This window comes from Mandrillus leucophaeus, unplaced genomic scaffold, assembly GCF_000951045.1.
Source record: "Mandrillus leucophaeus isolate KB7577 unplaced genomic scaffold, Mleu.le_1.0 Scaffold40, whole genome shotgun sequence".
Lineage (NCBI taxonomy): Eukaryota > Metazoa > Chordata > Mammalia > Primates > Cercopithecidae > Mandrillus > Mandrillus leucophaeus.
The window spans coordinates 8,154,307-8,181,613 of NW_012104254.1; the positions used below are offsets into that span (position 1 = coordinate 8,154,307).

The 27,307-nt window shown below is 36.0% G+C and overlaps 1 protein-coding gene across 2 annotated transcripts in view; it reads left to right on the top strand.

Moving 5' to 3' along the window:
* TLK1 (tousled-like kinase 1) overlaps positions 1-27,307 on the top strand; it is a 170,758-nt gene that overhangs the window by 101,231 nt on the left and 42,220 nt on the right. For both annotated transcript variants that reach the window (XM_011991939.1, XM_011991940.1), the window contains 7 exons: positions 2,254-2,300; positions 4,027-4,122; positions 5,393-5,482; positions 6,720-6,812; positions 10,376-10,486; positions 10,606-10,742; positions 14,201-14,389. In XM_011991939.1, coding sequence (XP_011847329.1) covers positions 2,254-2,300; positions 4,027-4,122; positions 5,393-5,482; positions 6,720-6,812; positions 10,376-10,486; positions 10,606-10,742; positions 14,201-14,389 — 763 coding nt within the window. The remainder of the gene's footprint in view (positions 1-2,253; positions 2,301-4,026; positions 4,123-5,392; positions 5,483-6,719; positions 6,813-10,375; positions 10,487-10,605; positions 10,743-14,200; positions 14,390-27,307) is intronic.

Below are 27,307 nucleotides of genomic sequence, written 5' to 3' on the forward strand. Positions count from 1 at the left end.
CACACTGGAAGCAAGGAATATATTTGCAGCAACTGTCTTTGTGGAAGGAAGGGGTAAGTCATTTTAGTGCCTTTTCTGAGGTGTATTGTATTTTATATCTCAGTTTACACTGAGCTCCTTTTTGGTCTTAGTGTAGCTCCCCCAAGTTGTAGTTAGTGGACTTTGAGCTTTTTTTATTGTAAAGATATAATAGTTACTACGATTTCAACTGTTCTGAAAACTCAAAAACAAGCCCCCAAATAAGATGAGGCTTCTGGATTGGTTTAACCATGTTTTTTCCCTTTGTGGTGTGCCATCTGCAGAATTGTCTGATTATTTTTGTTTTTAGGATGGTTGCCTAAATTGTTTTTTCTCATTTCACCTTCCTTACTTATATTTGCTTTAGTCTGGCTTTCAGTGTTTTTTCCCCCCTTCCTTTGGAGTAAACTTGACTTCAAGTCCAAAGCAGACCTCTCCTCTCATCTTCTGCAGGGTTCCCCAAACTCCCGGTCTTATAGTCCTTGGCCTATTGGGAACCAGGTTGTACAGCAGGAGATGAGCAGCAGGCCAGTGAGCATTACCGCCTGAGCTCTGCTTTCTGTCAGATCAGCAGCGGCATTAGATTCTCATAGGAGTGTGAGCCCTATTGTGAACTGCACATGCAAGGGATCCAAGTTATGCACTCCTTTATGAGAATCTAATGCCTGATAATCTGAGGTGGAACAGTTTCATCCCAAAACCATCTTCCCTACTGCCTGCGGTCTTTGGATAAATTGTCTTCCACAAAAGTGGTCCCTGGTACCAAAAAGGTGGGGAACTACTGATCTTATGGACTAGATTGGTCATATGTCCATTCCAAAACTAGTATGACCAACAGAGGTAGTATTGCCTTAAAAAAACGAGGCCATCTCTAGGTGGATAGTGTCAGAAATTTTAAAAAAGAAAAAAAATCAGGCCCATCTTTGAAACTGGAAATGGAGTTAAATTCTTAAACATACAGCCTGTATTGAGAAGGGATGATACTTGAACAAAATTGGATTTCTAATAAGAAGGAGAGAAGGGGACCTGGAAGTGGAAGTTGTATAGGAGTCAGCTTCCTCTGAAGTTACATGTGCCACGTAGGGTGAAGGGTGTTAACAGAACAAAATTTTCATTCAATTAAGGAAAAAGAATTGGGTAAATAGCCTCTGGAGTAGGCAACCAAAACCATCTGTCTTCATTAAAATATAGCACCTCTTTACAGTCTACGGAGAAATTATTATAGACAGAAGGGAAGTTCCTTTAGCATAAGACCTTTACAGTCATCTCTGACCTCTAAATAGATCTGTGCAGAACTAATGTTCAGAATTTCTAGGTAGCATTGGTAGTCCTGAATACTTGTTTAGTTTTTAAAAATTCGCCCCACCTTGTTCCAAGAAGAAATTTAAAGTTGTTGAACTTTTAAGAATACTGCTTTTCATCTTAGTAATGGCTGGCACATAGTAACCACTTAAGAAATATTTGTTAAATAAAATAAATGAATGCATGAAGTAAGTCAGCATTGAATTGATAAATATATGTATGTTTATATTAAGGAAAGCTTTTGACTTTGTGATATAACTAGTTGTAACTTGAAGAAATCGTGTATTCTATATAGTTCCAGTCAAGGATGGCTACTTCTCCCCTAAGAAAGCATCTGTAAACACCATATTTCTTAGCATGTTCTTAAATTAAGATTTAAAGGACTGATGAAGAATCCATTTTAGAGCAAAATATTTAAAAAATAGCATGATCTCTAATGAGCTAGTTCACTTTGTCAGTATGGTCATATATGAGCAATATTTACAATCTAGTTTTTAAAAAACATTGTATTTAATTTGGGAATGGTTTTTAGAAAATCAAAATACAATTACAAAATAACATTCCTATTGAAGCGTGTTGCTGTCAGTTTGACAGGAATCATGTTATGGTTTATATAATTAAAGCTGTTTTATTTTACAGATAAAGGTTAGTTTGTCAGTGATGCAATCGCTACTTTTTTATTTACTGATTTGCCTTTCTGAAATTAGTAGTTATTAAGCAGTATTAATAATGTAGTTTTAAAACAGGATATCACTTACATCATTTATTTGTATGATTCTCCAATAACTGGAACTTTTAAAAATTGGCATGTCTCTATTGAAATGTCACTTGATTTTCATATTTGTGAAATTGATAGCTGATGTCCTGTGGACTCTTTAATATTTTTTTGATGCCCATCAGTACCCTACTAACATGCGGCTTCTTATATTTTAGGAAAAAGTATTGGGGGACGTGGCCACAAAATTAGCGACTATTTTGAAGTAAGTTCATTGAGGATTATCTCCTTTTCCTAATTCAGTACTATTCTGCTGTGAGCTAAAAATATTTTCTTAGCAGCACAGGTCACCTTTTGATTACTTGCTTGATTAGAGCAGAGCTTTATTACTATGTGGTATCTTTTCTTTCTAGGAAAATTATATTTACATTTACATTGGGATGCCATTCATTGTTTTCTAAATACTTTCTCACATAGTTGTTTATAATAACCTGTAAGATAGGCAAAATACATATTAATGTTTCAGTTTACAGATGATGAAACTGAAGCCCAGAAATGTAAAGTAGCCTACATTGTAATTTTTTGAATTTTTCTGTCAGACCTTGGCAACAGTGACCTTGAGCAATAATAGAACGCTAGGCATCAATGGGTTAACCCATTTAAGGCAAATTCTGAATTGAGGAGTAAAGAATAGAACTTAAAGTTCCCTGGCTCTCTAGCTCAGAATTCTCTCTACTATCAATACCGACTTCATCACATTACAACAACATTTGAGTCCTGTGGATGGATATTAAGTATTTGATAGAGGCTTGAATCTAAGAGAATGCGAAAACAATAAATTTAGATTCTTACCCAATCTGGAATGTTGCCTTGCTTCTATATAGAAACACTTTTGGCTACCGTTTTAAATTAGAATATTTTTAAGGGTAATTATTAAAACAACAAACATGGTCTACTCAGTTGAAAAATATTTATATTTACTTGAGAGAGCAGAATTGGCTGATTAAGGGAAGGGCTGTTTTTTTTTAAATCCACCACTGCTTGCTTTCTTGGGTTTGTAAAATCTAAAGTAAAGCAGTTGCTGACCATGAGATACCTTGCTTTTTGGTTGAGGTCAGTCACTTACTGATATCATTAATTAAGAACCTTTGCCAAAGGTATGATCAATTCAAATAAACAAATGTCTCTTGAATGCCTACTGTGTGCTAAATTTTATGCTAGGCTCTATTGGTAAAATAAATAAGGCAAAATCCCTAGGTTGTAGGAAGTTGTTTAATGAACATGCTAGGAAGTCCCCATCTGTGCTGTTCATGTAAGTAATTAAACAGGAAATGATGAAGTGGACAGTAATCTACACCCCCAGAGGAACTTTCTTTTCCCATCCTTCGTATGGAAACTTGAAATAGGAGAAAAGGTAGCTATGGAACAGATCAGTTGACTTGCCTTCATATGCAGCTGAGTCATGCACTTTGTACAGAAGAATTGATTTTTTAAGGATTTTGTGCTGTTAGAGGGAAGGGACCTATTATAATTCTTTTTATATAGTGCCATGAACACTTGGATATCTTGAGACCGATATTCTGTTTAAAATAGTTGATGTTCACTAAGGTCTATGTGTAGACATTTTGGAATTTCTTGGGATTAGGGACTATATGGCTCAATAAACATTTGTAGGGAACCTGTGCTAAGATTTGGGAGGAAAACAAAATATGTTTATTGCTTTGGAGGAATTTATTTGTCTTTGAGTTGACCAAAATACGAGATTATAGTAAGAATATAGAGTAATAATCCTTGTCATGTTCTTGTGATCAGTAGTCTCTCAGTCTTTTAGGACTTGGCTGACCTTAGTTTTTTTTTGTTCTGGATCTGTTTAAATGACTACTTATTTTAAAATTAGGTATATTTAGATTAATTCTTAATGTCATATCTGAAATAACAACTGTCTGAGCCTGCTTTGGTAAATAATAATGTTTCCTTTTTCTTTTACTCAGTACCAGGGTGGAAATGGCTCAAGTCCAGTAAGAGGCATACCTCCTGCAATCCGTTCTCCTCAAAATTCACATTCACATTCCACTCCTTCCTCATCTGTAAGTCATCTTTCAAGTTTTTCAGGCATAGTCTTTGGGAGGTTATGTATATTGAATAAGTTTTATAATTTGTTGTTTTTTATTGAGAACTTAAATAAGTTAGCATTTATCTTTTAATACATTATTTCTGTGACATGAATTAAATCCTTTTAAATTATCTGGTGCTATTGGAATTTTATTTCTGAAAGTGAGCCTCTTAAAGATTTTCTGAATTAATTATATCCAAGAAGCATTGTTTCTGTTAAAAGAATGCCTGTTGAGTCTGTGGGACTAACATGAGTACTCTTGTATCAGTCTGTATTCAGTTGTTGATTCCTAATTTATAACTTTCTTAACAATTGAATTTCTTAACCACTAAAATTATAGCATAATTCCTTTCTGGGAATCCTTAAGAAAAAGGCAGGATATGTAGTTTAGTATAGATAAAGAATCACGGACTTAAAATTATCTTAAACTTTTTGGTTTATTGCTAACGTTTTAGATATAGTTCTTTTATATGCATTGTTTTGCATATTGGATTTCATTTTTAAATTTACTTTCATTGTGTGAAAGTTCAGTATCTAACTAGGAAAACAATATTGGTTTTCAGTAATTTAAAGAATCAGAGTTTCACTTATTTATTCAAGCACCTTGTTTTTATTTCTTGTGTCCCCTTCTTGTCCTTGTCTTTAGACATACTTGGTTGTGTCTTACTCATTTTGTACCTTTGAGGATATCACATTGCTGTGTATAAAGTAAGGCATAAGATTCAACAGTAACTTTAAGAGTTGTAGTGATAGCGTTGATACAATGTTATAATCTGCTTTTAGTGAGTGTATTTTTGAACTAGTGACCAGATAAACTATGAAATTCATTAATAAATTGATATTAAACTACATAAGGGCATGTATTATTGTCCCTAGTACTAAGTTTGTTTTTTGAACTATCATAATAAATTTTTAATATTTTCCAGAATAATTTATTTGGCCTTTTTTTTTTTTTTTAAAAAACAGTATGAAAGCATTAAGATTTCTTTTATGGCACTAGAATGTAAGCTCCATGAGGGCAGGGAATATATTGTATTTCTCACTGGGTCTTATGTAGGAGGTACTTAATGAATGCTTGTTGAATAAATGGTGATTAAAGGTTTCTAAAAGTCAATTATGTTTCAATGTAGGTATTATTCTGATAGAAACTTCTGCAGAAATGTTAAGTAATTGTTGCTAATTAGAAACCTGTTTTTTTTTGTTTTTTTTTTTTGCTAATATAAAATTTTTAATAATTTTTTTAGGTTCGACCGAATAGCCCTTCTCCTACTGCATTAGCATTTGGGGACCACCCTATTGTACAACCAAAGCAGTTATCCTTTAAAATTATTCAGGTAAATGATAATTAAAATGTTTTTTTCCCATGGCTTCTAAGAAACCATTGTCTAACTTACTAACAACTGAGATGTCTGTTTGTTTTATATGTAGTCATAAAGCAGAATTACACATCAAGAAAGATAACAGTAATTACTAAACAAAAACAACGGAATTTGTAGGAAGGAGTGAGAAACTGAAACACACAATTTACTCTCAGCTTTTTAAACAACCATAACATGTCACTTCTGTTTACTGATTCTTTCTGAACTTAATTTCCAAGTATATGTAACTGATATATTGTGAAACTGCTGTATTTTTTGTAAGTGTACATTAAAGCCGCTCATTTGACTGTATGTATGTAAATACATATATGTGACAAACTATAAAAATTATTTGAATTATTTGTATATTTTCTACACTTACTTAGTTTCATGAATTTTGAGCACTAAGTCCTTCATTTTAATTTTTTACGTGTGGTGGTTTCTGAATGGCACTTTCTCAGACTGGGGTTTGGGAGAGTAGAGTAAATGTTACTCTTCAACCTCAGCTTGCCAGTTTATTTCCATTAGATATTATTTGTGAGGTCATATCCAAACTGTTGTGCATGTATCAAAACCTCTTTCTTTGGATAATCCTCAGGCTAGGATTACAAGTACATTCCTTCATCCACTGAGTAGATCATGAAAGGTTTTGCTGCATGAGATGTTGGTCAAAGGACATAAAATTTTAGTTAGAATAAGTTCAAGGGAACTATTATACATCATGAGGGCTACAGTTAAAAACAGTATTTTGTGTATATGAAAACTGCTGAGAGTAGATTTTAAGTGTTCACACCACGAAAAAAAGATATGTGTTAAATAACTTGATTTAGCCATTCCACAATGTAAACATATATCAAAACATTGTGTTGTATACCATAAATAGATAGGTTTTTACTTATCAATTTAAAACAGGTTTTGCAAAATTCAAAAAAATCAGCTAGAGGAACGTATAGCACAAAGCAGCGGATATATTGAATTGTAATGTGGGACATCAATATTCTAAGTAATTGACCTTTCTAGATGTTTCTTGGTAAGTCTGTAGCGTTTATACACTTGAAGTTATTAAAACTGCACTAAAACTTTTTGAGATTCACTTTACATATGCACACAAATGTATTTTTCTTTACCTTTTGAATTTAGAGTAAAGTCTGGTTTTGTGTTTGCTTGAAACAACATATATAATGGAGATAATAAAATAACTTTTTTCATTTAGACTGATCTCACAATGCTGAAATTAGCAGCATTAGAAAGTAATAAAATCCAGGACCTGGAAAAGAAGGAGGGACGTATAGATGATTTGCTCAGGGTAAGTAATGAGTCATAGAGGGGAAAAAAATTGAATAAATTATTTGGCAACAGTCAAACTGTTCAGAAAATACTTAGCATTGCAAAAAAAAATCTGTAGCTAGGCTGGGCGCGGTGGCTCATGCCTGTAATCCCAGCACTTTGGGAGGTCGAGGTGGGCGGATCACAAGGTCAAGAGATCGAGAGCATCCTGGCCAACATGGTGAAACCCCATCTCTACTAAAAATACAAAAATTAGCTGGGCGTGGTGGCGCATCCCTGTAGTCCCAGCTACTTGGGAGGCTGAGGCAAGAGAATCGCTTGAATCTGGGGGGTGGAGGTTGCAGTGAGTTGAGATCGCACCACTGCACTCCTGCCTGGCGACAGAGTGAGACTGTCTCAGAAAAAAAAATACTGTAACTAGAACTCTATAAGCTTTTTCTGTTAATTTAAGTACGTGATTGAAAATACCAATTTTAAAGTGAAATATTTTATTAGATCTTCAGTAAATTGGGAATTGAGAAACTGTTGGAGAACTGGAAGGAAGTTAATAACATTTATGTGACCAACAACCGTAACACCAATAGCCATTTCATGTTAAAGTTTTTGATTTTACTATATGCCTGACATCTGATACCGACAGGATGAAGTAACTGCTGCAGTTCTGAAGGATTTTTAATGGAAGCTTTATTTAAAAATACATCTAGAATTATACTTACAATGTAAGGGTTTAAAGCAGCAGTTCTTACCCTTGATGCTCCTTAGACTCACCAGTTGGGAAGGGTGAAAGTACTAATGCCTGAACTCTACCCTGAGGGGTTCTGATCAAGTTGATGACATGATGTGGGCTTGGACATTGGTAGTTTTAAAGGCTCTCCTGGATAATTCTAATGTAAGCCAGCATTGAGAACTACTGGTATAGAAACTCAATAAAACCAACACCTGTGATCCTACTGTGTTTGTCAGTACCTTTAAAACATCCAGTGTGTCTTTTTCCTGATCCTGTCATATTTACTTTCTCACATCCATTTACCATTTAACCACTATTTTAAATTTTGTGCTTGTCATGCCTTGGTGTTTCTTTATGGTTGTATTAAATATGTGCTTACATTCTTTACAATATATTATTTCATTTGGTTTTTGAACGTTAAGTGAAATTTTCCGGTATGGACCCTTTTGCCCAGCTTGTTTTCACTGAACGTTATATATCAGAGAGTCGTCCACTTTGATGAGTATAACTGTAGTTTGTTCATTTCACTGCAGTATTGTAAGGCGTTTTGAGTATACCATAATTTCTGTATCTTTTCTGCTTTTAGTTGACATTTTATTTCTACTTTTTCTAATATAAACAGTTCTGAGAACATTCTTTGTACGTGTCTTCAGGGCAAATATGAAAGAATTTTTCTATGGTATATGTTTAGGAAAGACATAGCCAGAGTACAGGGCGTATGCATTTTCCATTTTACTGTGTAATAGCAGTTATTTCTCAAAGTTTTTTAGTCTGGTCATTTTTTTCCCCCCTAAGTGACACTCTGTCACCCGGGCTAGAGCACAGTGGGGGATCATAGCTCACTGTAACCTTAAACTCCCGGGTTTAAGCAATATTTCTCCCTCAGGCTCCTGAGTAGCTAGGACTACAGGCTTGTGCCATCACTCCGGGCTGATTTTTTTTTATTTTTTGTGGAACTGGGAGTCTGCAGGCTGGTATTGAACTCCTGGCTTCAAGTGATCCTCCCACCTTGGCCTCCCAAAGTGCTGGGACTACAGGCATGAGCCACCATGCCCAGCTGATCTTTCAATATAAATTATTAGTCTTACTGAAATTGATTTTTGGTATGGCATGATGTGGTTTCATTTCAGTTTCTTTCTATATGGATAATCAGTTGTTCATCCCCATTTAATTAAAAGCTCATTCTCATACTGCCAGCTCTATCATCATAAAATCTTGTTTCCAATATACAAGTGTATCTATTTCTGTGTTCTGTATCATGTTTCCTTGTTCTGTTTGTGTCTCTACACAAGTACTGCAGCATCTTTTTATCATTGTTGATAAAACAATTTTTATCAATTGTTTTTGGCCGTGAGTAACAGTGAACATAAATAACAGTCCTTCAAATGAGATAGAAGCTTATTTTTCAAGAGAAGAACAGAAGTGGGCAGCCCAGATATTATTACTCCTCAGTATCATATGGGACCTTGTCATTGTTAGTTCATGGCTTATATGTCAAAGGTCACAACAAGATTCTATATATCTATTAGGGTCACAATTATGATGTCTGCTTTCTAAGCAGATAACAGGAGGGAGGATGGGAGCAGAGAACAAGAAGCACAATTCTGTGTGCAGCCTTCTTGGATGTCTCATTGAACAACTTCTGCTTGCATCTCATTAACCATCCTTCGCTGCAAGGGAAGCTGGGAACTGTAGTCTTTTGGCTAGGCAGATAGCAATCCAGGATAAAACATTAAATTTCCATTATTAAGGAAGAAGGGGGCTTGGGTGATTATAATTATGTAGCTTTATATTAAATCATGATACATGGTTATCCTCTTCTTCATTTTGGCTATTTTTGGCCCTTCGCAGTCTTAGAGAAATTTTAGAATCAGGTTTCAAGTTGCATATGCATCATACACACATTGTTGAGGTTTTGTTTGAATTGCTGAGGGTCTATTGGTTTTAAATTCTGTTTCCTCTTCCTTGAAAAACAATTGTGTTGGGTATCTAATTTTAGGTTGGCAATTATTTTCTCTCAGCACTTTCAAGATACTGTGCCCTTATCTTGTGGATTCTACCATGGTTGGCCTAGACTTTTGATTCTCAAACTGTGATCCTCAGACCAGGAGCATCAACATTCCTGGAGAACTTACTAGAAATGGAAATTTTCAGGTCCTTCCTGAGACCCGATTCAGAAGCTCTGGGAATGGTTCCCAGTAATCTGTTGTAACAAGCCCTATAGGTTATTCTCTTGCCACTGTACTAATCAGGCTTATCTTTTGATGTTAGAGAGAGGCCTCTTTTCTGAGCATATGGCCACCTACAGAGTGAACAGAATTAGTATCCTATTGCTAAGGAAGAGTGGTGAGGACAGCTGTTGGGTAGGCAACTTGTGTATGTCATTTATAAGTTCAGTGGAGAAAATATTTTGTTATAAGAGATAGAGGAAAACTCACATTTAATTTGTTAATTATGAGATAGAGGAAAACACATTTATTTTTAAGTGATAGATACTTTATATACCATATTTTAGTTATTTTTAACAAAGTGAGGTAGATTGTGTTGCTTCTATTTAGAAATAAGAAAGCTGAACTAAGGTTCTTGTAACTTAGCCAAAGTTAACCTTAGAGTATGGATTTGAATGTGATGGATATGGATACAAACTTCCCTGTATGTACTTTCCACTGTACGCTTAAGTAACATTTAACAGTATTATCTCATGGCTAAGTAGGCTTTTTTTTTTCTTGTATCATACTCAGATATTTAATATTATTATTCCTATCTGTATACAATTTATTTAGAACATTAATAATATTTCTAAGCTTTTCATACTCCCCAATCTAGACCTTTTGCATTTTCTACTTATGTCATAGGCTAACTGTGATCTCAGACGGCAAATAGATGAACAACAAAAATTACTTGAAAAATACAAAGAACGATTAAATAAGTGCATATCAATGAGCAAGAAACTTCTTATTGAAAAGGTAGGCTAAAAGTTGAGTAAATTTTCCCTTCCCCTTCGTTAGCCGCTTTTGCTTTGTATGCTTTTATAAATTAATGAATAAAATTGAGTGACGATTTTTTTTTTTTCTCCTTTTTTCAGAGTACACAAGAAAAATTGTCAAGCAGAGAGAAGAGTATGCAAGATCGATTACGCCTCGGGCACTTTACAACAGTTAGACATGGCGCTTCATTTACTGAACAATGGACAGATGGTTTTGCATTTCAGAATCTTGTGAAGTTAGTCATTCTTAACATTTAAAAGTTTTTAGTATTCCTTTGAGTTTTCATTGCTTTAAAAGATTATAGATTTGTAATTGTGCTCTCCAGTTCCTCACTACTCTGAAATCATAGAATTTAGTACATTTGAAAGGGATATGAAACCAAGAGTATTATAGTTTTAGCTTAGTAATTTCTTGATTAATTAGCATTCGTCTATGGAATATTATATGTTATTCTAACTCTGATTTTCCGACATATTAACTGAACCCTTAGCTTTACAGATGATATTTTGAGAGGGAAATTGTTGAAAATTTAATTTCACTGGAAGATGTGTGTGTGTGTTTATCTCCTAGGATTTTCCTACTTAGTTTTTTCCCATTCCCCATTCCTTACGTGTTAATATTCAGCACTTGCCTGCTCTCTATTCCTAAGGAAAAAAACTTCTCTTTTGCCTCAGATATAGTAAATCATTTATCAGTTAAACTGAACATGTGGCTTTAGCATTTCTGAGGTAAACTCTATTTATTATTTATTTATTTTAATTTCAACTTTTAGATTCAGGGGATATATGTGCAGGTTGTTACAGGGTATATTGCCTGATACTGAAGTTTGGGGTACAATTGAACCCATCACTTAGGTAGTGAGCATAGTACCCAATAGTTTTTCGATCCTTGCCCCTGTCTCTGCCTTCTTCATCTTTGTGGCCCCCAGTTTCTATCATTCTCATCTTTATGTCCATGTGTCTCCAATGTTTAGCTCCCACTTATACATGAGAACATGTGGTGGTTGGTTTTCTGTTGCATTTCAGATCAAACTTTAAAACAGAGAAATTATAGTTACCATATTTTCTTGAGTTCAGATGGTGATAGATAAGGATTGATTGGCTGTTTATGTGTTAAAGAGTGCTAAATATGCTACTCCTTTTTTGGGGATGGGAGGTGGAAAATGTTTTTAAACTTGAAAATCGGGAGTAATGCTAGCATGAACATCAGCTTTTCCAGAGTATCCAGTTATTTGAAATAGAGGCAAAACTTTCTCTTCACTTGTTATCACACCAACATTGCTGTTCAAACACTGCCTCCTAGGACTTGCCACAGAATGGCCTTCTCTCTCAGCAGATTTATTCAACTTTTCTTCAGCATAGCTGTGCTAGTTATACCACAGTGAAACAAAGGATAAAGTACTTGTGATATTAGAGAGTTTGGGTTTCAATTCCGCAGATAATGGGACTTGTTAAAGGTTTACATATAGTGTACGTGATCAGAATATCTACAGTGATAGTTGTAGAATAATTGATGGTAATGTGAAAATATTATTAGAAAGAGGATGAATGTTATTGGTAGTTAAGATGGAGGGATATCTAGATGAAAGGTGATTAAAGCATGAACTAACATATCAACAGTAAAGTAGAAAGCAGGAGAAGGTAAATTTTTAGTGTTTTATGAGCAAGAGGCTCTGCTACTAAACCCAGACCTGTAGTTGTCCTGCAATGAATAAAAGAGACGGTTATATAATCAATATGAATGTTCTGAAATATAAATTCTACCAGTAGTTCCAATTTCTCCACTTAACTGTCAAAAAAGAGGCCAGATGCAGTGGCTCATGCCTGTAATCCCAGCACTTTGGGAGGCTGAGTTGGGAGGATCACCTGAGGTTGAGAGTTCGATAACAGCTTGGCCAGCAGGGTGAAACCCCGTCTGTACTGAAAATACAAAAATTAGCCAAGAGTGGTGGTGTGCGCCTGTAATCCCCGCTACTCGGGAGGCTGAGGCACAAGAATCGCTTGAATCTGGGAGGTGGAGGCTGCAGTGAGCTGAGATCACGCCACTGCCCTCCAGCCTGGGCGACAGAGTGAGATTCTGTCTCAAAAAATAACTACTAAAAAAGAAAATAATTACTTGTATGTCCTGACTTTCACTAATAAGCATTTATTGAGGACCTACTATGTTTATATCAAGCCATTTATAATTGGTGATATAACCCAGAGTGGTTAGAAGATGAGAGGAGAAATAAATAAATAAAAAGTAATAATAATCTCTAAACTGTATAGTCATCCCTGAATAATCAGCTGTTAATATCTATTCCAGTAATTCTTTCCATTAATATTTTAATCATTAGGATTATTACTGCTTATTTGCATTTATACCATCCTAATGGTGCCCTAAAATAGCCTTAAGATTTAGTTATTAAAAACTGAAATTTATTCCTGCCTCTAAATGAAAACTGGATTAAAGTCTTGTTCTCACTTTGCTATTCTTGAGATTTTTCTCTATTAATCTTCTACCTAGGTTCTTCTTGATTTTTTTCACTCCTGTCATATTCTGCTACTTCATCACTAAAACCATAGGGAAGGGGATGTGTGTAAGGTCAATTCTGCATTAGCAAAGTAGGAGCCCTTTAGTTCTGGTGTCAATGGTTGGGGAGAGGAGGGCATGAAATATTTGACTTGCTCTAAGTATCGCAACCATATAGGATTTGAAAATTTTTACTGGCATAGTGAGGTGACCTAAAAGAGAACATGGTTACAGTTAGAATAAGCTTAAGGTGTTGTATGATAAGTTGGGTTTTAAAAGTTTCACTGTTAACTCCTTAATGCTCTGCTCAAACTGCTAAAATATCTAATCCACATTTTAATAATCGACATGGTATCTATTAGTTTTTAGAATTAGGGAGCTATTTGCAAAATTGTTTCAGATTCTTGAATGGTAAGCATTAATTTTATTTTTGTTACTTTCCCATTTTTCAGAGCCGTGCTAAGTTTTCTTGCTATTTTCTTGTCTTTTTTTCCCTTAAATTATGAAAAATTTTTTTCTCATAAATTTCTTATGTTAAGGTTAATCTGTTTGATTTCAAAACACCAACTTCTCATTCCCGATTTCTTTTTTTTTTAACAAAAGTAGATTTAGAAAATAACTCTCTTCATATTAAACTCATATTTGCCTTTTGTAAATTTGTTTGCAAATACTGTGGTGAGATGCATGTGTAACATGTACCCCATACTTTAATAGTTTGGGGGCTTGTTTCAGCTCATTTATTTATTTCATTCAGGAAACATTTATTGAGCAACAGGTAAGTGCTGATCACTACACTAGGTACTAGGGATACAACAGGATACTGTATAAATAGACACCGTCTCTGTTCTTAGGGGGTGATGTCGTCTAACCGGACACTTTCTGATGGAGCATCTGTAGGAATGATATTTATTAGAAAGGATGAGGTGGGGAGATAGAAGGTCCCATGAAATTATATATGGCAACACATCTTTCCCTAATCTAGGGGTTTAGAGAACACCTCACTTAAAAAAATTCTTTCACATGAGACCTGAAAGATAAGTACAAGTCGGTTCACAAGAGTGGAACCAGAAGGTTACAAATGTATATTATATGGTTTTTCATGTTTTTTATGCATTTTTTTCCAATTTAACCATGAAAAGTAATGGAAGGTTAATATGGTTTTATTTGTTTATTTTTACACAGGCAACAAGAATGGGTGAATCAGCAAAGGGAAGATATTGAAAGGCAAAGGAAACTTCTAGCCAAACGCAAACCTCCCACAGCTAATAATTCTCAGGCACCCTCTACCAATTCTGAACCAAAACAAAGGAAAAACAAAGCAGTCAATGGAGCAGAGAATGATCCCTTTGTTAGACCAAATTTACCACAACTGTAAGCCTCCATTTAAAATTTTTCTTTTTTAAAATTGTTGCCATTGAGCGTGAATGTTACTAGTGGGTGTTATTTATAATTAATACTTAGATAGCAAAATTGATTATGACCGGGAAGGAAGGCAGTATTGAAAATTTAGCTCTAAATTAATACCCCCAAATATCTGAATTCTGCCTTTTTAAGCAGAGATTTAACAATTCTCTTTTAAAACAGAGACTTAGGTAGCTAAGAGGTTACCAGAATTCACCCTTTCCTCTGTGTCTGAATCAGTTAAGAATCAATTGAAAGTTTTGGATTATTCTAATTTAGTGTTTCCATTCACATTCCTTTGTCAGAGAGAATGAAGTAATGTAACTGCCATTTATATATTTTCTCAAGCTGTGAAAGCAGTTCATTAGTGGGTTATAGGTATTGTTTTTCCCTTTCTGCTTTTCTTTATTTTCTGGATTTTCTTTCTTAATGAATTATGCTTTATAACTTAAAGGACAAAGACATTTTTTAAAAGTTACATGCTTATTATAGAAAATTTGGAAAATAGGACAAAAATAATAAAATAATATAGACTATCATCTCATTTCACAGAGAACACCATTGTTAAAATTTCAATATACAGATGTATCCAAACTTATATAAATTTTCTGTTCTAGAAGAACTTATGCAAACTCATGTGAGTAGAAAATACATAGGCTGGGCATGGCGGCTCATGCCTGTAATCCCAGCACTTTGGGAGGCCGAGGTGGATGGATCACCTGAGGTCAGGAGTTCTGAGAGCAGCCTGGCCAACACGACGAAACCCCGTCTCTACTAAAAATACAAAAATTAGCCGGGCATGGTGTCAGGCACTTGTAAGTCCAGCTACACAGGAGGCTGAGGCAGGAGAATTGCTTGAACCCGGGAGGCGGAGGTTGCAGTGAGCCAAAGTGCCATTGCACTTTAGCCTGGGGGACAAGAGTGAGACTTTGTCTCAAAAAAAGAGAAAATACATACACCCTCTAATGTCTTGTGTGTCATATATTTGTTTCTCCTCTATTGAAAGATGGTCTGTCATCCATGCTTTGAATCCCATCCGCAACTGTATCAGGAACCTCTTCTGTTGATAGCTCCTTTGTGCTCTACTTGTTAACTTCTGTTCGGAAAACATGTAAGCAAAACCATTAAAAAACCCTCCCTCAATTACAAATCCCTTTAGTCTCTATATTCTGTCTGTCCTATTCATAACTAGGCTTCTTGAAAGAGTTGCCTGTCCTTGTAGTCTCTTCTGCCTTGTCTTCCAGTCCCCCTTTCTTAACTGAAATTGTTCTTGATTATCTTCCTGAGGCTAAATGTTGTAACATTTGGGTCTTTAACTTACGTGGCAGCATTGAATATTGTTGACTTATTTTTTTCCAAAAAGACTCTTAGTTTTTAAGATACTCAGTTTCCATTTTAACTCATCCAGCTGCATCTTCTCAGTATCTTTCTATGGGCATTGTTTACTTACCAGTCTGTAAAATGTAGATGACTTGTAGGGATATGTTCTAGGCCATCACATTTCTCACTCTGCGTATTCTCCTTGAGTAGTATCTACTCTTAGGGTTTCAGTTACCATGTACATCCTGCTGACATCAAAATTACCATCTCAAGCCCACTTTTCTCTGTTGAGTATCAGATAATTCTTTCTCAGTCTTGAATATCATATCCTGCTTAGTTGCTCTCAGTACTTAAATGTCACACAGGAACTTCTAATGCAGCCTGTTCAAAACTATATTTACTAAAAACAAACAAAACCTTGTATTTACTGTTATCTTTCCCATTCAGTCTGTCTTTATACAGGCACACCTTGCCCCTTTTCTGTGTTCTGTGAGTGGCACTACCATCCTCTCACATGTAAGAATTGTAGTTGTCACCTTTAACATTTTAAGTACAGATTTTATTTTATTTTATTTTTTATTTTTTGAAGAGATGAGTCTCCCCATGTTGTCCAGGCTTGTCTTGAACTCCTGGGCTCAAGCCGTCCTCTTTGCCTTGGCTTCCCAAAGTGCTGGGATCACAGGCATGAGCCACTGCACCTGGCCAGATTTTGTTGATTTTTTCTTAATCCATTAGTGATTAAATGTTGATAATATTAATCTTTCAAAGTTCATCTCAAAATGTACTTTCTTCTTAAAGCCTTTCTTAATTTTCTTGAGCTGTTATAAGTTACAATTAGAACGTTTTGACTATCATTAATTTTTAAAAAGAACTGTACTTTTTGTAAGTTAGTAAATTTGTTTAAGAAAAAACAAAAACACAGGTGAATGACTGGGTTGGTGGGTGGTTATATTAAAAGAAAGATGGGGTGTCTCACACCATCATCCCAGTGCTTTGGAAGGCTGCAGTGGGAGGATCGCTTGAGTCCAGGAGTTTGAGACCAGCCTCTCAACGTAGTGTAACTTTGTCTCTATTTCTTTAAAAGAAAAAAAAAAGGAAAGTGTGTGTTCGCTTTAACTCTACCCTGTAGATACTCAGTCCTGCTAGATAGCAGATATATCCACTCATCCTTTATGTAAGTTCCCACTAACACCATTCATTCTAACTCAAGTTAATGCTATCTTTTACTTGGGTTATTTTTGTAATCTCTCCCTCGTCCCATTTCAATTTTGGTTTCTTCCTGCAGTCTATTTTCATGTCGTACAGTCATTTTTCTGAAATAAAAATGTGATCCTTTCATTATCTTCCTTATAACCCTAACAAAGCTCTCCAATACTTGAATGATATAACCCAAAAGTCCTAATATGGCTTATAAAGCACTTTTGATGTGGCTACTTCTTCCTTCTCTGGCCTCATTGTTGCCATCATTCAGTACTTCTACTTCACTGTCAACATTCAGACTCTCACCCATTGTCTTAATTTCTGTTAGTCTTTTAAGTCCCACAGTAGTTATCGCTTCCTCCTGAAAGCTTTTCTTTAATACATGAAAGATGGGAGTTACTTATTACTTTGAGGTATCACCATAGTAAGTACCCTCTATCTCTTCAGTCACAGCATCAGTGTCCACTTAGGTAATGATACTAGGAACTTGCCTGTCATCTTAATGTTTCCCTTTCCCTCATTCTCTGTGTCTGTTTCCATAACATTTTCGTGTTTGCTCCATTCTTCATTTTCACGGTCACTGTCTTAGTATAGGACCTTGGTTTTTTATTAACCTAGATTACTGTTTTTCATGTCGCACCGTGTTTAACCTCTGTCAGTGACTTTCTAGATAAAATTCACCCACATGAAGACCCTTTATGTAGACCTTATTTCTCACTTTAGCCTCATTTTCCAACATTTGCCCTATGTATATCTTAAGTTAAACTTTTTCAGTTCTCTAAATGGACTGTGCTTTCTTGCTTCTGTGACTTTATCTTGTTCCTTACCTTTCTTCATTTGTCTCATTTCCTATTTATCCTTTAAGACTTGGCTCAGATGCTTTAAATGCTTTCTTCAAAAGGAAGTTCTCTCTAACCTTTTTTTTTTTTTTTTTTTAAACCGGTTTCTCCTATTGCACCTCAAGCTAGGTGCCATGATATTTTGTGCATACCTGTGTGTACTGTAGCATTCATTTCACTGTTTTATCTCTGTAATCTCAATGCCTACCACAGTGTTTGGTGTATGGAAAGTGGTCAGTACTAAATTATAATACATAAACATTTAGGCTGGGTGCAGTGATTCATGCCTGTAATCCAGTGCTTTGGAAGGCCAAGGTGGAAAGATCGTTGAGGTCAGGAATTTGAAACTAGCCTGGGCAACAGAGCAAGACCCTATCCCTACAAAAATAAAAATTAGCCAAGTGTGGTGGCATGTCCCTGTAGTCCCACCTACTCAGGAGGCTGAGGCAGGGGGATCTCTTGAGCCCAGGAGTTTGAGTTTACGGTGAGCTGTGATCACTCCACTGCACTCCAGCCTGGGTGACAGTGAGACCCGGCCTCAAGGGAAAAAAAACAAAAAAAAAACACATTTGATTGAATTTAATTTTTTTTTTTGATAGATTATCTTTCTGGTTTGTCACAGGTATTTTGTTTACTACTTGTCTTCCAAGATGCTAGCAACTTTAATTGTAGTCTAATAGTCATAGTCTTCTCTCATTTCTATCCCGTTTTATTCCATATGTTGACCTAAAACTAACTCTGTGGCAAATGAAGTGATGGGTACTACATAGCAATTTGATTGCATTCTTAATCAGATTATAGGTTTAAATAGGGCAAAAGGCCACAGAAGCACTTTGATTCATATATACTGCAGTTTGAATAATGCTTTTTTGACACTAAATTTCACATCTCTACTTGGCGAATTATCTTTTAAAACTTCTTTTGAATCACTGCTTAGTGAAAATGGCTTTGGCTTGTGTGCAGAGTATCTAGTATAATTAGGAGTCAAGTTATGAATCTTTAGTTCTATTATCTATCAAGAAATTAGCATAGAAAATGAAGTTACTGTTATGTAGTACAGTAGTCCCCAACCTTTTGGCACCAGGGACCAGCTTTGTGGAAGACAGTTTTTTCATGGACCAGGGTGGGGGCTCGGGGATGGTTTTGGGATGAAACTGTTCCAGCTCAGATCATCAGTCATTGGATTTTCGTAAGGAGCACACAGCCTAGATCCCTTGCATGAGCAGTTCACAATAGTATTTGTGCTCCTATGAGAATCTAATGCCACTGCTGGTCTGACAGGAAGTGGAGTTCAGGTGGTAATGCCTGCTGGCCCGCTGCCCACCTCCTGTTGTGCGGCCTAACAGGCCATGGATAGTACTGGTCTGTGGCCCAGGGGTGGGGAATCCAGATGTGGTGGGTAGGACTTTAGGTTCTCTAGTCAGACAGATGTGGATTCCAAACTTAACTCTCCCAGATTATTTTTAGTAAGTTATTTTACTACTTTGAGTCTCCATTTTCTTGTGAAAGTATCTACATTATACTGTTGAAAAGACTGTGGGAGGTAATGCATATACTTGGCATGGTTTTTGGTTTATAATTTATTTTTAACTATTAGCAAGAGTCAGTTTTTTAGGTGATAACTAGTAATTTTAGTTGCAAAGACTTTATTCAGAGTAAATAGTTTGGATTTACTATTAATACTGTCTTTGGATGAAGTCTGATGACACTTGCATTGATTTTTCTTTACTAATACATTTTAACCAAGATTTTTACTTAAAATATATTTCAAATTAAGCTTTGGTTATATCTATTAGACTTACATGTTGCATGTTTCACAGAGGGTGACTGCAAAGTTAAGAGTAAGTAATATTTTACCTCATATTTTATATTATTGAAGTTTTAGAGGTCATTGCTTTTCCATTATAGCTTTAATTTTAAATTAAGAATGTATTTTAGGCTGGGTGTGGTGGCTCAGCCCTGTAATCCGAGCATTTTGGGAGGCTGTGGCGGGAGGATCACTTGAACCTAGGAGTTTGAGACGAGTCTGGGCAACATAGCAGGACCCCATCTTTACCAAAAAATAAAAAATTTGCCGGACGTGGTGGTATGTACCTATAGTCCCAGCTTCTCAGGAGGCTGAGGTGGGAGAATTGCTTGAACTCGGGAGGTTAAGGCTGCAGTGAGCTGTGATTACACTCCCCTCCAGCCTGAGTAACAGAGGAAGACCCTGTCCCAAAAAAATGGATATGTTTTATATAATGTTATTAGTGGACTACTTATCTCTTTTTAAAATTAATAAACTTATTTTTTAGAGTAGTAGTAGGGCAGTAGTAGTAGGGCAGTAGTACAGTAGAATTGAGCAGAAACTACAGAGTTCCCATGTACCTAACCCCTGTCCCCACACAGGTACATTCACTTCTACTGTCAACATCCCACACCACAGTAGCACATATGCTACCTGCATAGACATATCATTATCATCCATAGTTACATTAGAGTTCACTGTTGATGTTGTACCTTCTGTGGGTTTTGACAAATGTATAACTGATTTTTTAAAAATCCTGTCTGAAAAATCTTTCTTTCATTGGAGAATTTAATCTATTTTTCAATTCATGTCATTACTTATTGGGGCTTAAATTTGGTCTTTCTTTATGCTTCTGTTTATCCTACCTAGTCTCCATCCCTTTTTCTTTTTTTTTTTCCTCACCTTTTATTGCATTGACCAGTTTTTGTTTATTTTATTCTTTTTCTCTATTACAGTATGAGCTTGTTTCTATACTCACACCACACATATATACATGTGTCTACCTGTAGGATATCATTATTGTCTTGCTTAGTCAATGTTCATATGGACTTTATCCACATATTTATTTTTTGCTCTTTACTTATTTCTATACCTCTCATAAGATCTTTCTGCCAAGAATACCCTTTACAGATTTTCCTTTGTAAGGGAACATTACAGAGGGGTCTGTTGGTAGTGACCAATTTTTGTTTGTCTGAAAATTATTTTGCCTTCATTCTTTGGATATCTTTACTGGTTTTATAATTTTGGGTTAGTAGTTATTTGAAGAGACGATTTTTACTGTCTTCTGACTTGCATTATTACTATTGACAAGGTAGCTGATAGTCTTTAGAGAAACAATCCTATATGCAGCATAAGCAGTATTTGAGGATGAGATAACTAAGAGTATTTCAGAAACAGATGAACAAGATCAGTCTACAGGTTCATGAAGGCCAGCAAATTCCAGGGGGTGTGAATAAAAAGAAATACTCACCGAGGCCAGGTGCGGTGGCTCACACCTGTAATCCTACCACTTTAGGAGGCCGAGGTGGGTGGATCGCTTGAGCTGAGGAGTTGAAGACCACCCTTGACAACATGGCAAAAACCCATGTCTACTAAAAATGCAAAAATTAGCCAGGCATGAGCCTGTACTCCCAGCTACCTGGGGGACTGAGGTGGGAGGATCACTTGAGCCTGGGAGGCCAGGGCTGCAGTGAGCCATGTTCATGCCATTGCACTCCAGCCTGGGTGACAGAGCGAGACCTCTGTCTCAAAAACAAGAGAAAACTCATCTATACACATCATAGTGAAATTTCAGAAAATTAAGGCAAAGAGAAAAAAATTCTTAAGCAGCCAGAGGGAAAAAAGACATATTGAAATAACAGTTTAGAGAGAATATTCAGGCAAACACCAACCAAAAGAAAGCTATATTAAATCAGACACAGTAAAATTTAAGGCAAAAAAAAAAATTATTAGAAATGAAATGGTTGTTATAAACGGTTGAAATCACTAGGAAGCTGTAATAATTCTAAATTTATATAAATGTGATAACATGGCCTCAAGATAAATAAAAAACATAATAATAGATCCACAAATCATAATGGGAGATTTAAACACATTTCTTAGAAATAGAACATGTAGATAAAAATAAAGCACTACAAAACAAAACACGCGGTGCATGCAAGATTTAATGGGATTGGCAAACTTGAACCAATGGACATATATAGAATACCTCCCAACATCTGCAGAATACATGTTCTTTTAAAAATATTGACTATTAAAAAAAATTGGTTATAAAGCAAGCCTCGGCAAATTTCACAGGATTGAAAGTTTATGTAAGAGTGGTATTCTTTCTCCTTTAGTCATTTGGTAGAACTCTGGGATGAAAATGATTGAAATCATTATATATGTTCCCTGACCACAATGCAATTAGCTAGAAATCTGTAACTAAAAGCTAGTGGAAAAGTGCCAATGAAAATGAGGGAAAATTTTGAAGTGAAAGATTTCAAAATATTTTGAAATGAATGTTAGTGAAAGTGCTACATAACAAAATTGATAAAATGCATATGAAACAGTATCTAGAGAGAAAATTACAGCTTTAGTTACGTATGTAAGAAAAGGAGAAAAACTAAAACTTTACAAACTAAGCATCTATTTCAATAAGTTACAAAGAAAATGAGCAAGAGAATTAACCAAAGAAGGAAGAGGGAAAAGATAGCAGAAATTAGTATAGGAAACATACATACAGTACAGAGAATAAACCAGTTTTTTAAAAATAGTGTTAAAATTTTTGTAGGGGGAAAAACCTAATAAAACTAATATGACTGATTTTTAAAAACCACAGCCATCCCCAGGAATGAAAAAAGGAATATTTACTACTGTTTCTAGATATTTAAAGGAAACAACACATTATAAATTGCTTAAATTTGAAATCTTTGTGAAATTGACCCATTTACAGAAAAATGCAATGGAACCAAAGCTGACAGTAGAAGAAACAAAATCCACATAGTTCTGTAACTATTAAATAAAATGAATCTGTAATTTAAACATTTATTCAGAGAAAAACTGCAGGTCCAAATAACTGCATCTAAGAATTCTATCAACGATTTAAGGATGAAATAGTGCCAGTCTTTTACAAACTGTTCTGAAGAACAGGAAAGGTAAATATGCTTCCCGCTTGTTTTCTGAGGTCAACATAGTCTTGATGCCAAAACTCAACAAAGACTGTACAAGAACGATAGTTACAGGCAAATCTCACTTGTAAAAATAAATGCACAAATCTTAAATAGTAACACAAACACAACGTATAAGATATAAAAATGCTAGTTTATGAAGACCCCAAGTTGGGTTTATGTTGGATGTGCAAGGTTGGTTATAGATTAGAAAAACATATGTAATTTTTCACATAAACAGAAAAATCGTATGATTATCTTAATAGATAACAAAAATTTTTTAAAAATTAGATAAAATTTAACATTGATCTGTGACTAAAAGTCTTAGCAAACAAGCAGAAGATATTTCCTTAATCTGCAGTTTGCATTCCTTTTTACTTTTGCTTGAGTATCTCCATGCTCTACTCTTGGGTCATCATGCCTCTGTTTTTTTTTGTTTTGTTTTTTTTGTTTTGAGATGGAGTTTCACTCTTGTTGCCCAGGCTGGAGTACAATGGCAGGATCTTGGCTCACTGCAACCTCTGCCTCCTGGGTTCAAGTGATTCTCCTGCCTCAGCCTCCCAAGTAGCTGGGACTACAGGCATGCGCCACTACGCCTGGCTAATTTTGTATTTTTAGTAGAGATGGGGTTTCTCCATTTGGTCAGGCTGGTCTTGAACTCCCGACCTCAGGTGATCCGCCCACCTCAGCCTCCCAAAGTGCTTGGATTACAAGCGTGAGCCACTGCGTCGGGCCCATCATGCCTCTTAATACCCCATTTCTTCTTCCTGTCCTCCTGCTGTTGCTTCTTTTTAATTTAGTTCAGATATTACCTTTTCTGTGACTTTTACTAGTTTCCTGCAAATAAAATGTTTTTTTTTCCTTTCCTCTGTGTGTGCATAGCTGTATTATTCAAAGTAATTATCTTAAAATCAGCTGATGAGCAAACTTGATCCCATTTAAATCTAGCTTTTTTAAAGACTAGGATATGGCATTTTGGGAAAACCGTTATTCTGCCTCCTGACCCCCAAAGATTCACATCCTTTCCACATGCAGAGTATATTCACCCTATTTCAACATCCCCGTTACAGTGTTGGCTCAGAGTCTAACGTCGCATCTAAATCCCATAAGCTCAAAGTTCCAATTCTCATCAAATAAATCAGATATGAGTGGGACTTGGGGTATGATCCACCTTGAGACACAGTGTTTTTCTTCATCTGTGAAACTGAAACTCGAGAAGCAAGTTACCTCCTCCCACAGTACGATGGTGGGACAGGTATCTGATGACAGTTTATAGACATTCATGTTCAAAACACAAAGCAGTGGAAGGACATTCCTGTGGAATTTCAAAATCCATCCAAACTCCATTTGGTTTCAAGGTCTGAGAATAATCTTTTATGGTGATCTTCTGTGCTTCTGCCTTTTGGGCACAGGGTTCTGTTCTCTAGGTTATCCTTTCTTTTTGATAACGTTTAGCCTGCTAACAACCTGTTTAAACTTTTTAGAAATTATGCCTTTTTTTTTTTTTTTTTTGAGACAGAGTGTCGCTCTGGGTTCAAGTGATTCTCCTGCCTCAGCCTCCCAAATAGCTGGGATTTACAGGCACCCACCACCATGCCAGGCTAAATTTTGTATTTTTAATAGAAACGGGGTTTCACGGTGCTGGTTAGGCTGGTCTCGAACTCCTGACCTCAAGCAGTTCACCCGCCTTGGCCTCCCAAAGTGCTGGGATTACAGATGTGAGCCACTGTGCCCAGCCTTTAGAAATTAAGCTTCTTAAAATTCTAGCTTCTGTCCCCTGCCCAATTCCAAAGCCATTTCTGTGTTTTTAGGTATTTATTAAAGGAGCATTCTACTTCCAGGTAAGAAGATCTGCAGTAATTTCTTATGGCTGCTGTAACAAATCACACAAACCTAGCTTTAACCAACAGAAATATTACCTTACTGTTTTAGCAATCACAAATCTGAAATGGGTTTCATTTGGGCTAAAATCAAGTTGTTAACAGGGCTATGTTACTTCTAGAGACTCTAGAAGAGGATCCATTTCCTTGCCTTTTCCAGCTTCTAAAAGCTGCCTACATTTTTTGGTTTATGATCCCCTTCTATCTTCATAGCTAGCTGCGGCCAGTCAAATGTCTCACCTGTCATATTACTCTGTTTCTGACACTGCCACCCCTTCCTTCTGGGCACACATGGGTAATGCAGAATAACTCCCTGTTTTACTGTCAGCTGATAAGCAACCTTAATTTCACCTGGTACCTTTCATTTTCCTTTTATTTATAACCTGACATATTCACATGTCTCAAGGATTAGAATATGGAAATCTTTGGCCATTATTTTGCATATCACAGTGGTACTTGGTGTGTAAGTCGTTGTATTAGTTCGCTTTCACGCTGCTAATAAAGACATACCTGAGACCGGGCAAATTACAAAAGAAAGAGATGTAATGGACCTAACAGTTCCGCATGGTTGGGGAGGCTTCACAATCATCACAGAAGGTGAAAGGGATGTCTCACATGGTGGCAGACAAGAGAAGAGAGCTTGTATAGGGGAACTCCCCCCCGCCCTTTTTTTTTTTGAAACGGAGTTTTGCTCTTTGCCCAAGCTGGAGTACAGTGGTATGATCTTGGCTCACTGCAATCTCTGCCTCCCGGGTTCAAGCAATTATCCCACCTCAGTCTCCTGAGTAGCTGGGATTACAGGTGCCTGCCACCAAGCCTGGCTGATTTTTTGTATTTTTAGTAGAGACGAGGTTTCGCCATGTTGGGCAGATTGGTCTGGAACTCCTGACCTCAGGTGATCTGCCCGCCTCGGCCTCCCAAAGTGCTGGGATTACAGGCATGAGCCACCAAGCCCAGCCGGAAACTCCCCTTTTTAAAGCCATCAGATCTTGTGAGACTTACTCACTATCATGAGAACAGCATGGGAAAGACCTGCCCCCATGATTCAGTTACCTCCCACCAGGTCCCTCCCACAACATGTAGGAATTCAAGATGAGATTTGGGTGGGGACACAGCCAAACCATATCAGCCATTATACTTATACGAAGTGTAAGTAATTGCAATTCAATTTCTATTATGTTGTGAACATTTGGACTCTTCATAAGAAAACTAGTTTCATCCCTCGCACAATCACCTATTTTTTTTCCTAGTGATAACATTTTTAAATTGAGGTTAAATTCATATAACATACAAATAACCATTTTAAAATGTACAGTTCAGTGGCGTTTAGTACATTCACAGTGTTATGTACCATCACTTCTCTCTAGTTTCAAAACTGTTCCCTTAGCCCAGAGGAACACTCTGTGCACATTAAATAATCACTCCCTAGCCCTTTCTCTTCTCACCTCCAGTAGCAAATAATCAGTTTTCTCTCTCTGTGTATTTGCTTCTTCTGAATGTTTTATATAAAATGACTCATACCTTATGTGACCTTTTGTGTCTTTTACTTAGTATAAGTTTTCAAGGTATATTCATGTTGTAGCATGTAGCAGTACTTCATTCTTTTTATGGCTGAACAATATTCCATTGTGTGATTATGCACAATGTTTATCCATTCATTCATTGATGGACCTTTAGGTTGTTTCCACCCTTAGGTTATTATAAATAGTTCTGCTATAAACACCTGTCTACAAGTTTCTGTGTGGACTTATGTTTTGTTTTATCTATCTAGTACTGGGTATTATGGTAATTCTATGTCTTATCTGGTTCAAGAACTGCTTATTTTCCAGTCGGCACCGTTTTACATTCCCACCAGCATGACAGTTATCCCTATTTTTCTACACCCTTGACAATACTTTTTACTTTCCCATTTTAAAAATCATAACCATCCTGGTGGGTGTAAAGTGATATCTCACAGTGATTTTGATTTGCATTTCCCTAATGACTTAATGTTGTTGAACATCTTTTAATGTGTTTGCTGGACTTTATATATCTTGTTTGGAGAAATGTCTGTTCAAGTCTTTTGCTCATTTTTTCACGAGACTGTTTGTTATTTTGTTGTTGTGGGAGGTATTTTTTTCCTTTTTTTTGTTTTCTGGATACTAAACTGTTACCAGATACATGATTTGCAGATATTTTCTGCTATTCTGTAAGTTGTCTTTTACTTTTTTGATAATATCCTTTGATGTACAGGAGTTTTTTATTTTCATGAGTACATAGTGTTTGGTTGGTGCAAAAGTAATTGTGGTTTTTGCCACTGAAAGTAGGCCTACCAACCAATATATGGGGTACATGATATATTATGATACAGGCATACAATGTGTAATAATCACATCAGGGTAAATGGGGTATCCATGACCTCAAGCATTTATCATTTCTTTGTTATAAACATTCCAATTATACTCTTTTGGTTATTTTTAAATGTGCAATATAGTTTTGTTGACTGTGGTCATCCTCTTGTGTTACCAAATACTAGATCTTACTCATTCTATGTTTTTGCACCCATTAACCAACCCCACCTTTTGCCCTCCTTCCCACAGTCCTTTCCAGGCTCTAGTAACCGTCATCCTCTCTATCTCCATGAATTCAATTGTTTTAATTTTTAATGTTTTTAATTTTTATGAATTGTATTTTGTTGACTTTTGTTACTGTTGTTGCTTATGCTTTTGGTGACA